Source organism: Chelonoidis abingdonii, chromosome 7, assembly GCF_003597395.2.
Source record: "Chelonoidis abingdonii isolate Lonesome George chromosome 7, CheloAbing_2.0, whole genome shotgun sequence".
Classification (NCBI taxonomy): Eukaryota; Metazoa; Chordata; order Testudines; family Testudinidae; genus Chelonoidis; species Chelonoidis abingdonii.
The window spans coordinates 62,180,343-62,192,995 of record NC_133775.1 but is presented as its reverse complement, the minus strand read 5'-3'; the positions used below and the strand labels follow the sequence as shown (position 1 = coordinate 62,192,995).

The 12,653-nt window shown below is 43.9% G+C and overlaps 1 protein-coding gene across 4 annotated transcripts in view; it reads left to right on the top strand.

Annotated features, from left to right (window-relative positions):
* Positions 1-12,653, top strand: part of KLHL20 (kelch like family member 20) — a 63,758-nt gene that overhangs the window by 46,153 nt on the left and 4,952 nt on the right. For 3 of the 4 annotated variants that reach the window (XM_032806092.2, XM_032806093.2, XM_075067932.1), the window contains exons 6-12: positions 657-772; positions 1,559-1,742; positions 2,588-2,731; positions 3,113-3,246; positions 3,911-4,119; positions 6,068-6,174; positions 9,923-11,751. In XM_032806092.2, the coding sequence (XP_032661983.1) occupies positions 657-772; positions 1,559-1,742; positions 2,588-2,731; positions 3,113-3,246; positions 3,911-4,119; positions 6,068-6,174; positions 9,923-10,007 (979 nt within the window). In that variant the 3' untranslated portion in view covers positions 10,008-11,751. Of the gene's footprint in view, positions 1-656; positions 773-1,558; positions 1,743-2,587; positions 2,732-3,112; positions 3,247-3,910; positions 4,120-6,067; positions 6,175-9,922; positions 11,752-12,653 lie in introns of those variants that run through there. The other variant, XM_032806094.2, reaches the window with a different exon arrangement.

The window sequence follows — 12,653 nt, the reverse complement described above, 5'->3', positions numbered from 1 at the left end:
CAGTTTCAGAACTCCTGACTATACTAACCCTCCTGGAACTAGAAGAGAATGCTAGGACTATGGGGAAGCTGCAACTCCCCTTTACAGTGGCATAAAGCTCCCCTTTCTAATGCTGCAGGCTCACGAAATATCAGACTTTGAAGCTCTGGTGTTTTTATATACAGAAAATTGTCACTCTTGTAGCACTGAATTGTTCCTTTCCTGGTCTTTGGACAGATAAAATACTTTGGTCCTGGAGAAGTTCAATTTGTGCAGGGAGAAGGTGGAAGTTTTTTTGTGGCAGGTTACTTAAAATAAAATTTTTAAAAAGCTGATTGAAGTTGCTCAGGGGTTTGGAGTGTTAGAATTATTTTCAGGGTGATGGGTAAAAGGGTGGGTGAGCTAGTTAAAGCTGAATGATGACATTTTTATCATCTGGATACCGCTTCCATCTATTGGTATTTTGTGTGAGGTTTTTAGCAATAGATGTCTTATGAATACCTAAGAGAGGTCATATATATAGTACATAAAGTCATGCGTGTTCTATTTAGTATGGCAATAACTGGAAGGTGATTGGTGATGGCTGCTATTTTTAGGGATGGCATATCCCAAATAGTACTTCCTGAAAAATGCCACTGTCACCCAGACATTTAGAATAAATGTTTTCTCTTGCACAGGGACCTGGTGGATGAAGCTAAGAATTACCTGCTGTTGCCCCAAGAGCGGCCACTGATGCAGGGACCAAGAACTCGACCACGCAAACCCATCCGTTGTGGAGAAGTACTCTTTGCAGGTGTGTACAGTGCCTGCAACTTTGGCTGTGAGATCCAAGTTTTAATGCTCTGTTTCAAAGTTAATCCGTATGGCCAACCCTAACTATCAGACCATCAGAAATGACATTTTATATTACCCATCCCACACTTTGAGTTAACGTTCACTTTCCTCTTGTCTTGCATTGTCTTTGGGCTTGTCTACACTTACCAGGGATCAATGCGTGGCGATTGATGCATCAGCGGTTGGTTTAGTGGGTCTAGTGAAGACCTGCTTAATCGACTGTAAATCACTCTCCTGTCGACTCCTGTACTCCACCAGATCGAGAAGAGTAAGGGGAGTTGACAGGAGAGTGTCTCCTGTCGACATCACATAGTGTGGACCCCGTGGTAAGTAGATCTAAGCTACGTCGATTTGAGTTACACTAGTCACATAACTCAAATTGCGTAGTTTAGATCGAATTTCCCCTGTAGTGTAGACAAGGCCTTTGTCTTGCAAAATGGGTTTCTGGTCTATGATTAGGGCTCCCAGGCACTGTGGTAGCACTTATAATAATACAGGCTGAAACACTTGACTTTCAGTGGGACTTGTGCTCCTAAACTTACATAGGCACTTCTGAAAATCCCATCCTGTTTTCTTATTGACAGTCTATCTATCAGTGAATAATTCTGATAGACTGTCTTCTTTTGCGATATTGTGTAAGAAACATCTGTGGGCAGATGTAGATAGATTATTTGTTATAGACACATACACATGGTGTGAGTTTGATGTACTACTCTGACACTGTTTCTTGTGTTGATTCCCGCAGTGGGAGGCTGGTGTAGTGGGGACGCAATTTCCAGCGTGGAGCGCTACGACCCTCAAACGAATGAGTGGCGGATGGTGGCTTCCATGAGCAAAAGACGCTGTGGAGTCGGAGTCAGTGTTCTGGATGACCTCCTATATGCTGTGGGAGGCCATGATGGTTCTTCTTACCTTAACAGTGTAGAAAGGTAGGTCTCCAGCAGATCATTGCAGAGTTAACATGCATTCAAAACATGGTGCTATCTGTGATAAGGGTGTCCGTTTTGCTGTCTGTGTTGATCGTATGCTGAACAGCTGAAATACTACATCTATACTATCTACATTTCCTGCATCAGTACATAAGCTAATATGTGGCAGTGATTACTAGCCTTTTTGACATCTGTATCAATGTTGTACTAAACTAAGACATCAGACATAACAGGATGTAGCCTTGTATCCCTAACTTAATGGTAATCTTAGTCTGACCTCTACTCTGAGCTCTTTATAAAGCATAGCCTTTGGCAAGTAAAGGAGTAGGGAAATGAAGTGTAAGAGTAGCTGTAGTTTCTGATGGGCGTGGCTTCTGCTAACTTCCTTACATATGCATTCCAACTGGCTTGTTTTTTCAGTGTTGCTCATGAAGGTGAGCCTGCAAGCATATATTTACTTGTAAGGTGCAAAAAACTATCCAGACATTCTTTTCTGGGCTTGGTAAATAGAGAATTATGTGAACCTTGGAAATAGATACAAGGGAGGAGGAATGGAGTCCAGAATTGGGCCTTAGAAACCTTCAGTGATTTAAAGTAAAATACAGTGGAGTCAGTAACTTTTCCAAGAATGAATTCATGCTAAGATGAGGTTTTACTGCAACCAGAATTGCAGTTTGCACTACATAGTGCATTGTGCATTCAGGACTTTCATCCTTCTTCTTTGTAGTTTCCCTCTGAATTCAGGGTAAGCAAGTTCCACTGTACCACTAATCCTAAGCCACAGGGGAGTCAGAGATTTCCATAGATAAGCAGTTCAGACTTGAATTATTTGACACACTTTTTAGATATGACCCGAAGACGAATCAGTGGAGCAGTGATGTGGCTCCCACCAGCACCTGCAGGACCAGTGTTGGAGTGGCAGTTCTCGGGGGATACCTGTATGCTGTTGGTGGCCAGGATGGCGTCTCTTGTCTCAACATTGTGGAAAGGTATTAAAAATAATGAAGCGGGAGGGGAGGAGAAGGAAAGATCTTATAAGAAGATGCAATTGGTGCACATGAGTTTGAAAGGAGGCAACAAATGCTGAGTGGGTTTGTTAGTGATTGTATTCGAAGGTGGATGTTTTTAGTTTAACCTGAATTCCAGCAAACAGCAACTGTCTGCCTAGCTGCCACAGTGTGCATATCCTGAGCCTCTTTTAGAGGCTAAAACCAGAACAGACGTGTTAGTGTTACCCCACCTGAATGTAGAACTGTCGGAAATACCGCTCTCCCCAGATTCCTTTGGTTGCTTGGTGCAGCTCCCAAGGGAATCGGGGCCTGATGTGTATATTTGAAAGCTCAACTGGTCTCTGCTTTTTCTTGTGGCAGGTATGATCCAAAAGAAAACAAATGGACTCGAGTGGCTTCCATGAGCACCAGGCGCTTAGGAGTGGCAGTGGCTGTGTTAGGGGGCTTTCTTTATGCTGTGGGAGGCTCTGATGGGACGTCGCCTCTCAATACAGGTATGTCACTTCTCCATACTGCACTGCAACCAGTATCTGCCATGGTCCCATTCTTTTACCCATAAGTCTTCCCCAGACAGCTGGTAAATATTTTGTGGTCTGTTTTCTGAGTGAGTTCCTCTCCTGAAGTTGATTTTGCTGTACATTAGTATTGTTCCCATCCTCCTAAACCACTGATAGCTAGTTATATGTTTGTGTGTCTGTTTATCACTAGGATGTTGCAATAGACAGTTACTTTGTGCATTTTCTTAGCATTTGCCTACCAAGAGCCAGTGCATCATCTCTGCAATATCTCTGGTCTTCACTGGGTTGGGCAACAGGATACTTAAGGAGGTCACTTTGTCACAAGTGTAGATGGCAGTATAGACCAGTTGTAGCTTCGCTGAAGAATGACAATCTGGTGGAGGTGCAATAAATGACTGAACATCTGGCATTCCTGTCTTTATTAGACTGGGGTTGGGGAGAGGAGGAGGAATAGCAAGCCTTCTAGAGAAAACAGGGAGAAGCAGTGTGGATGATGACAAACTGACACAGTGTGTTTCTGATCTGGGGAGGAAATGTTGTGTCTTCACAGTCTGATCCGTGTTATGGCTACAAGCACAGAGTCACTAATAGAAGGGCACTAGATGGTGTCCAAAGATTTGTAATGTGACTTTCTCCACAGTGGAGCGCTACAATCCCCAAGAGAACCGTTGGCACACGATAGCTCCCATGGGGACTAGACGGAAGCACCTGGGCTGTGCAGTATACCAGGACATGATCTATGCTGTGGGAGGCCGAGATGATACCACAGAGCTCAGCAGTGCCGAGAGATACAACCCCAGAACCAACCAGTGGTCTCCTGTGGTGGCCATGACATCACGGCGTAGTGGCGTGAGTTCTGCCTCATTTGCCAGCTTGTGCTGTGCATAGCTATTTAACTGGAGCATAGGGAGGGCTCTGTTCTTTTCTTGCTTCTTTCACTTTTCCTGCATCTTAACCCCCTTCTAAGAGGGAAATGTTTGTAAAAAGGCAAAGCACATTGCCCAGAAGGAAGTACAAAATGTAGCAATATTAGCTTCCTATGCTGCATGGGGTGAATGGATGATGACAACTTTTTATACAACTGAGAAGGGGAAATTTTTTTAGGCTGCTTTTTTCCATAAGAGTTTTGACAAATAGCACTGAGTCATGAGCACTTAATTCTGAAGCAGGGAATTCTTGAGTGCACTACTTCAGGAAGTACGCCTCCCCCTCCCCCGGCCCCAATAACATCAGAAGCCATTAGACAAAAGAACATGCCATTAAACACACAAGGCCCTGTCCTATTGTGCACTTTGGAGGAAGTTAGCAAACAAACTGGAGAGCTATCATGTTCATCTTGCCATCCAGACAAACTAGACTTTGTGATAAATGGTCACTTACACCAAAAATCACACCACATTCAGGTTGCTTCCTGTCCCAAGAAACCAGTCACTTACATCTAGTCAGTTGGTACCCTAGATCTTACACCAAAGACAATGCCTGTAACCATTCCTGTAATAAACTATCTAAAGGTTTATTAATTAGAAAAAAGGAATGAGAGTTATTTACAGGTTAAAGCAAGCAAACATATACACACAAATGACTTGCAATCTAAATCCTAAGAGTGACTGAATTGACAAACCACTACAACTCTAAGTGTCTTTCAGGGCAGGCCCTGGGGATCTCTGGCTTCAGTTTAGAGTCTCTGGCCCTTCAGAGTTCAAATAACCAAAATATTGGAAAATTTTCCTGTAGCTTTGTTTTATTTCCTTCATTCAGCTTCCAAGGCCACAGGATGAGCTTTCTTGGATGTAGCATTTCCTAGGTATGATAGGGCCATTAACCAATCCTTTGTATTGCAATGATCCTTGATGGCCTGTCTGATTTTGGTGGTCCTTCTGGATGGATCGGGAGAACGATTCCCATGCCTAAGTTCATAAATTCAGAGCAAACATTTTCAAAGCAAAATGTACATATTTTCTTATAGCATGGAATACAGACATTATAAGTGTGATTAATGCGTACAGCAACTTACAAGCATTTCATAGAATCTAAACACTAAATACAGTCTTATAAGACTAATACCTGTTTTAAGCAAAACTAACATACAGGTGACCTGGTCTGGTCTCCAGCTACGAGGTTGTCAGTTCTTTGCTAATGTCTGTAGCCTGGGCAAGAGCTGGCATCTGGCCTGCCAGCATCACAATGAGGTCCTCAGAGCCTGGGGCTGGAGGATCTTACTGTTTGCTCTGGGATCAGGGTAGTACAACTGAAGGTCTTGTTCATTCTAACCCTTGCTGTTTTTACTCTCCCAGTCCCTGGGGCATGAGCTTGCATGTATCATTTGTGCTATCTGATGAGCTGAACCAGTCTTGAGAGCAATGACATTTAAATCACTTGTAAAACCAACATACTGCTGATGAGTCCAACACAATTGCCAATGCACCAAGCAGAAAAACACATTTTTTGTCTTCTCTGACAGGGTAGGAAAGCTCTAATCTTCTTTTCTTTTTGGTTAACTCTACTCAGCATCCCAGGGAAGTAGCCATCTGTTTTGAGGGAATCTGTACTGAAATGTTCTAGTTGAATACAATTTCATGCTAGGTTTTATGAATCTGTATTTTAACAGAAATACTAAAATACAATTGTCCCTTCTCTACCCCTACTGCCTCCAGGAACGTGTGTGCTGTGTACTGACATCTTCCCAAGGCTTGACTGCTGACTAATGAATGGTCTTTATTGAAGTGTCTTTCTTGTGAGACAAGCCTTCAGGACCTGCAATGAAGCATGAATAATGTCTAGGGGGGTTGTTTTCTAGGTTGGCCTTGCAGTAGTGAATGGACAGCTAATGGCAGTGGGAGGCTTTGATGGCACAACATACTTGAAGACCATTGAAGTGTTTGATCCTGATGCTAACACATGGAGGTAACCTTTAAATTCGTGAAACAGTGACATTGCAAACCTTAGGCACACCTGCTTAAATTATGCTTATCACTAGAGTCTTCCCAGCAGAGTGGAGATGTGTTGTGCCTCATCTTACTGGAAGTCTGGTTGATGGAGGTGGCCACTGTAATCCTTTGTGTGACTTGGCTGGTTTGTTTGAAAGTAAAAGGAACAGAGGGAGCAGGCAATGTGATCCAGCATGTCACATGCTTAACCTCCCATTTCCAGTGTGAGAGAGAATCCCTTTCTGAATAACTGAGAGTTGGAGAAACTGTTTCGCTGCCACCCATATGCGCCTGGAATGTGTTTCAGAATAGAAAGGAAATGGAGACATTTACTACTCATAATGCTGTCACTTTAGTGCTGATAGACTGTATCAGTAGCAGTGAAGTCTCACTACACAGCCATTTCCTAAAGAGAGGTAGCAAACCTCTACATAAGTGTTGGGCTTTCACCAAAATAATCCATATCAGAATGGTCTGTACTACTGCTGTGTTCCAATATGTGTCATGCCCATTGCTCCCCCATACGTCTGACCAGAGGAGTAACAGCCATTTTGGAAATAGCTCCCTTTGGTGAGGGCCTGCAGCTTCCTTTTTCAAAACTGCAGTAGCTGTGCTTGAAGTCCCCTCTACCATCTTCATCTTGAATATAATAGAGGTGATTCTACTATAGTGCCTTATACTTAAGGACCCCAAAGACCTTTGCCTACTTTAGTGAATTAAGCCTCACAACACCATTAGGAAGTAGGGAAGTGTTGATTTGCCATCATATGGCTGGGGAAACTGAGGTCCAGAGAAGGTGAGTGACTTAGTCAGTTACACGGTGAGCCTTTGGCATACACTGTGTTAGAACCTAGACCTCCTGATCTCAAATACTGTGCTTTGGCACTTTTTTTGTAGGCTGATCTGGAGATCTCTGTGTGTACATGTGTTTGTATATACGTGTGTGTGTACACATGCATTGAGCCATGTCTGCTCAGTTTACCAACAAAAATACCTTAGCTGTGGTAGCTTTAAAGATACAGAAAGCAGAACAGAATTCAGTGTGCTCCTTTGGGGCTATCTAGGCTTCACAGTGCTATGCTCTGATTCCAGAATCTCTCTAGATGGGGATCTATTGTATGAAGCAGAGGAGTTTGAGTATATGGAGTTCTGTTAAATCTGCATGGCTAGCAGTTAGAAAAATCTTGTGTTGACCTTTAAACTAAGCAGATCTGATATGAAACCACTGGTGGGAAATATGTATTGAACAGAGAGAGGCTGTTTTTCCAGAATCACTTTTCTGACAATAACTTCACTTGAAAACAACTATTTGTACGTTAATCTAATCAGTGTAGAGTTTGACTCCTATTTATATCCTTGAAAGGGATTTGATGCTTTAGAAATCTGTCAGGGTGCAGGGAATAGGAAAAAAATTAATGTCCTTGACCTATTGAACTGGCCTGAACTAGTATATGACCTTTTCATACTGAGATTTTCCTAAGTAGTGTAGGAGGCACTTCTCTCAGTTAAGCACTTTTGTGTGGTGATGCCTCAGCTCAGAAAGCCAGCCCAGTGGGGAGCAGAATATACTTAATATTCCTGAGGGAATTTTGCACCAAAAAATTAAAAACTCAATGCCAAAAAAATATTCTGCACACATATTAAAATTCTGCAAAATTCTACAAATTCTGTCAATAAATAAATGTGGAGGCTCCAGCATTGCAATGGAGAGCACAGGCCACAGGCTGCACAGAGGTGGGAGATCACCTCCAGCCATCTCCCCAAACCCACCCCACCGACACAGACTTGATGCAGAGGCAGCACCCAACCGTGACACGGCACAAGGGCTGGGCTTGCCACAGAAACACCCTGGGGCTCTGCCCCTCCACACCAGGCACACTGGGTGTGGGCAGTCAGGCTCAGCCTGGCAGAATCCAAGTGTAAGGGGGGATCCAGGTGTGGGATGAGAGGGTTCTGTGTGAGGCAATCTGGGTATGGGTGGCTCAGTGGCAGGTCTGGCTGCGGGGGGATTTTGGACGCACAGGGGCTCGTTCCAGGTGCAGGGGCAATGGGATTCTGCAGGGGCTCCAAATGAAGGTGGTTGGGGCGCAATAGGGGAATCTGTTTGAGGGGGGATGGAGCTTAGCATGGGGTCCAGGTGCTGGTGGGGTGGGGGTCTGAGTGCAGGGGGCTTATCAGGGTGGGGATTGGAGTGAGGGGGACTCACGGGGGGGTTAGTCTGGGTGAAGGGGTTGGAGTTCAGTGTGGGGGGGGTCTGAGGAGGCTCAGCGGGGTGAGGGTTCAGGAATTTGGGGGTCTGGGTATGCGGGGGTCTGGATGCACTGGGATTGGGTAGACAGCAGAGGAGTTCCCCCTACAGTGACCCCTTCCCCCATTGATGAGGAGCAATGGAGGGAGGGTGTGGAGCTTCCTGCAGATGGCGGAGGTTTCTGGGGGTGGGTCTGACCTAGCCCAGGCCGCTCCTTTCAGGGGAAGAACAAGTCCCGTCCGTCCCAGCCCAGCCGGAACTAGCAGCTGAGCCCGGTGCAGGGTAGGAGCCAGCAGCCCGGGCATCCCCAGCCCCGCCTTCCCCGCACCCCTACATCCCATGCAGTGATGTAACTCTCTGCCATCTGCTCCAGGTGCCCAAAACAATGCGCTCGCATTGCTGGGGTGGGGCAAATGACCACTCTTGCGGCTTCCCCTTCAGAAAGTCCTTTTTCTGTAAGGAAGCAAAGAAATCTGTGGGGGACATGAATTCTGTGCCTGCACAGTGGTGCACAATTCCCCCAGGAGTAACTTAATTCTGCCTTTTAACTGAATGGTGACAGCCACTCTCCCTGGCAGGAGTGGTAGGACATATAGTATGGAGAGCTAGCCAAAACATGTGTTTGTAGCTAATATAGGTAGCTATTGAGGATACTAGCTTAGTTGTTACCGGCACTGAATTGAATAAAGCTGGTGATGTCCGCCTATCATCTTCCCTCTCTTTATTGGCTGCGGTTCTTCTTGCTGTGTGAAATTTTTCTCCTATGTGTGGAGCACCACTGGGAAATCCTTGATATGCAATCTGGGATTAGTGGGTGGCATTGGTGACAGTTACTGAAAGAACTCCACTTGTCTTATTTCTTCCAGCAGACTAACTGCGTCAGCACATAGAGGAATATGCAGCTGAAGCAGGAAATGAGAGCTGATAGGCATCAGATTTCCATATGAAATGTGGTCACTGTTTCAGTATGATAGGATGGAGAGAACAGATGATGTTTGAAATGCATTATACATTGGTCTGTTCAGCTGTGTGTAGTATAAAGCAGATATGAGTCTGAAATTAGCCGTGCACCATGTAGAAGATTTACCCACTGCTTCAGGGTTGCCCAAAGCATAGTCAGAGGGCCAAATGGAACCCACAGAGTTGCTGCCCTCTGTTCCTGTAACTACATAGGAGCAGAAAGGAAATTCAGTGCAGTTTTCTGATGCTGGAAGACGCGAAGCAAAATAATTTGCTGTCTGCCTCAAGGGTGATACATATGTGATCAAATATGGCTATTTACTTTAAATGTGTGTTTAAATAGATTGGGGATCCCTGCCTTACTCATCAGACAGCTTAATCACAGGCGTCACGTGAAATGGAGACCAACAATTGTGCTGAACGATACATGCTGCCTACGGAGGCTGTTTCATGCTTTTATCAGAGAAGACAGTCCATTAAGAACCTAAGCAGTATGACCAACAACTTGTCTTTGCAGGTTGTACGGCGGAATGAACTATCGTCGGCTGGGAGGTGGTGTAGGCGTTATCAAAATGACACATTGTGAATCCCATATATGGTAAGCGTCTAATGGAGGGAAAGCCCTTGGTTCTCAATCCTAAACAAACTGAAGAGACTTACTGACTCTGGAGCTCTGTGCGGCTCTAGTAAAATATAGATCCACCTTAATTCTTTGCTGGTGCCTCTTTCTATGGAATTATAAATAAAATGACTTTTGAGCGACATCCAATGGGAGACCACCGTGTCAGACTCCAGGAACCACCTACTACAACTAGAAGCTTTGCTTATGTCCATATTTTTTTCTAAACAGTCTCTTGGTTTTTGAATAAACTGAACTGTAAAAGTAACTCTAGCATAAACAATGACTTGGGACTGCAAGCTGTGCCAGGAGTCTGGCAAAGAGGAGGGCCTCTCCTCCTCCAGCAGTGGAAGTGGCATCCATGCAGTGGGTGAAAGAGGAAAGCGATACTGAAAATAGTGCTTTTGCCTTATATACAGAGAGCTTCATGTAAAAAAAAAAAAAAATGTACTTGACCAGAAAGGTGCCATCTTTGCACAGCTTTTCTGAGTGCAGAGTATATTTATTTTTTCATTTAACTTGTATCATGTATTTTCTTTGTATCACTCAGTGAAAGATTCTATCTCTTTTAATTTTTTGAGATTGAGTTCTGACAGGCTGATGGTTGGAGCAGGGCTACATCCTGTGATACTTCTAGATGCTGCTGTGCCAAGCCACTTGGGCCTCTTAGGGCACGGGAGCTGTGAAGATTAGTGCCCTGAGTGCCTGGTTGGTTTTTTGGGCAATGAGAAGCAGGACTGGAACTCCCATCTCTTTGCTGAATTACTGATGCTCAAAAAGGAGGTTGGGGATGAAAGGTGAAAAATAGCTAGACTCCAAAATTATGCATTTTTCCAGTGTGGGGTACAAAGGTTCAGGATCTCTGTCTTTCCTGTATGTGAACCTTATGAGAGCACTTATTGCCATTATCAATTCTTGTCTCTGCTCACATGGTAACCACTTGTTGTTTTTGGAGAATCTAGAAAGAAAGAGTTGCAATCTCCTAACACTCACTCCTATTGCAGACTTGAAATAGCTTCTGCTGAAAAATGCCCTGGTCAGAATCAGCTTAGCTCCCTACCTATCTCTCTCCTGTTTCTTTATAATTCATACTGGGGAACATTAGGGTAAGGATCAGATGGTACCTCCCCTTAGTGAATTTTTATGCACTTCCTTATGTTGACTTTAGAGCTGGAAAAGATATGAGGCCTGCTTAATAGACTTCTGCAGGAGGTAGTGTGCAATTGCATTTTGAGTAATGGGGTATGTTTTAGTGAGTGCAAAAAGCGTGGGGGCAGCCTGCCATCCAGCTTGAGCAAACAAGACAAGTTTGCTGTATTGTTAAGCTCCAGAATGAGAGAATGTCATGATGCAACCGAGGTAATTTTGTGGCATACCTACTAAATTAGAGATTTGAAAGCATCAGAGAAATGTACATCCTTGATATTAAAAGAGCAGTGCTAGCATCTCAGTACGGTTTGGTTCCTATAACTCAGCACTTTAATGTGCTTGAGAATGTAGAAAAATAACACTATGCTAACAAAAATGGGTCATTAAACAAGACTTTAAAAAAAGGCCCCTCAAAGATTGGCATTCTTGTGTTTACATTTGAAGATCATTTGCACCTTTACAAGGAAAAACAAGTATTCTGTAAACAATTGTTTACATGTATCATTTATGCTTTTTTCTAGCATGAGTAACTTGTATAAATAGCAGTGTTACCGTAATAAATTTCTTTTATGCTGTTATTTATTGCTTGTTCTTTTTGTCTAAAGCAGCAGCAGGAGGAATAATTTATGGTTTAATTTTATGCTGATTTTGCTTCCTTTGATTTCAAGAGAAGCAAGAACAGGCCCATTTCAACCCTGCTAACTAAAGCAGGACACACATGAAATTCTCATAAGCTGTTACCACTCTCCAGTTAAGTTATAGAGGCTCATTGCTACTCCAATTTTAGGGTATAAACTGATCTGCAGATGGGAGTCAGGCAGAACTACTCTTCCCCTACCACACGGTATAGTATTTTTCAGTTGGGGTTTGACACCTTCCTGAAGCATTGGCCCAGTAAAGACAACATACTGGAATGAACAAATGGCTGGCTGAAACAGTTCCTAAGCCAAACTGACTTGTAGTTCTGCTGGGAGGCACGGGGGGAACGGCACATGCATTCTTTAGCCTAGGAGTGGATTGTTCAAGACACAGCTATTTGTCTAGAGGGAAAGGTGGCCCCGATAACAGAAGCCCAATCCAGCCCTACTGTAATTCCACCAATTTGCAGACAGGCATTTATTTTAGCATGCTTTCCTAGAACTGTGGTTATGTAACACTGAACATATGGAAATAAAGTTATTTAGCAGGTGGTTGTAAATTAAATACCATTTTCAAAAGTAGAAGGTGGCTGTAGATCACAGGTACGCCGTATTGATCTTTCTTTCAGTGCTTCTTTGGCCTGGTCTACACTACGCGTTTAAATCGATTTAAAGAGCTCGTCCACACTACAACACCCTTTATATCGATATAAAGGGCTCTTTAAATCGATTTCTGTACTCCACCCTGACGAGAGGAGTAGCGCTAAATTCGATATTAACATATCGGATTACGGTTAGTGTAGATGGAAATCGACGTTATTGGCCTCCGGGCGGTATCCCAC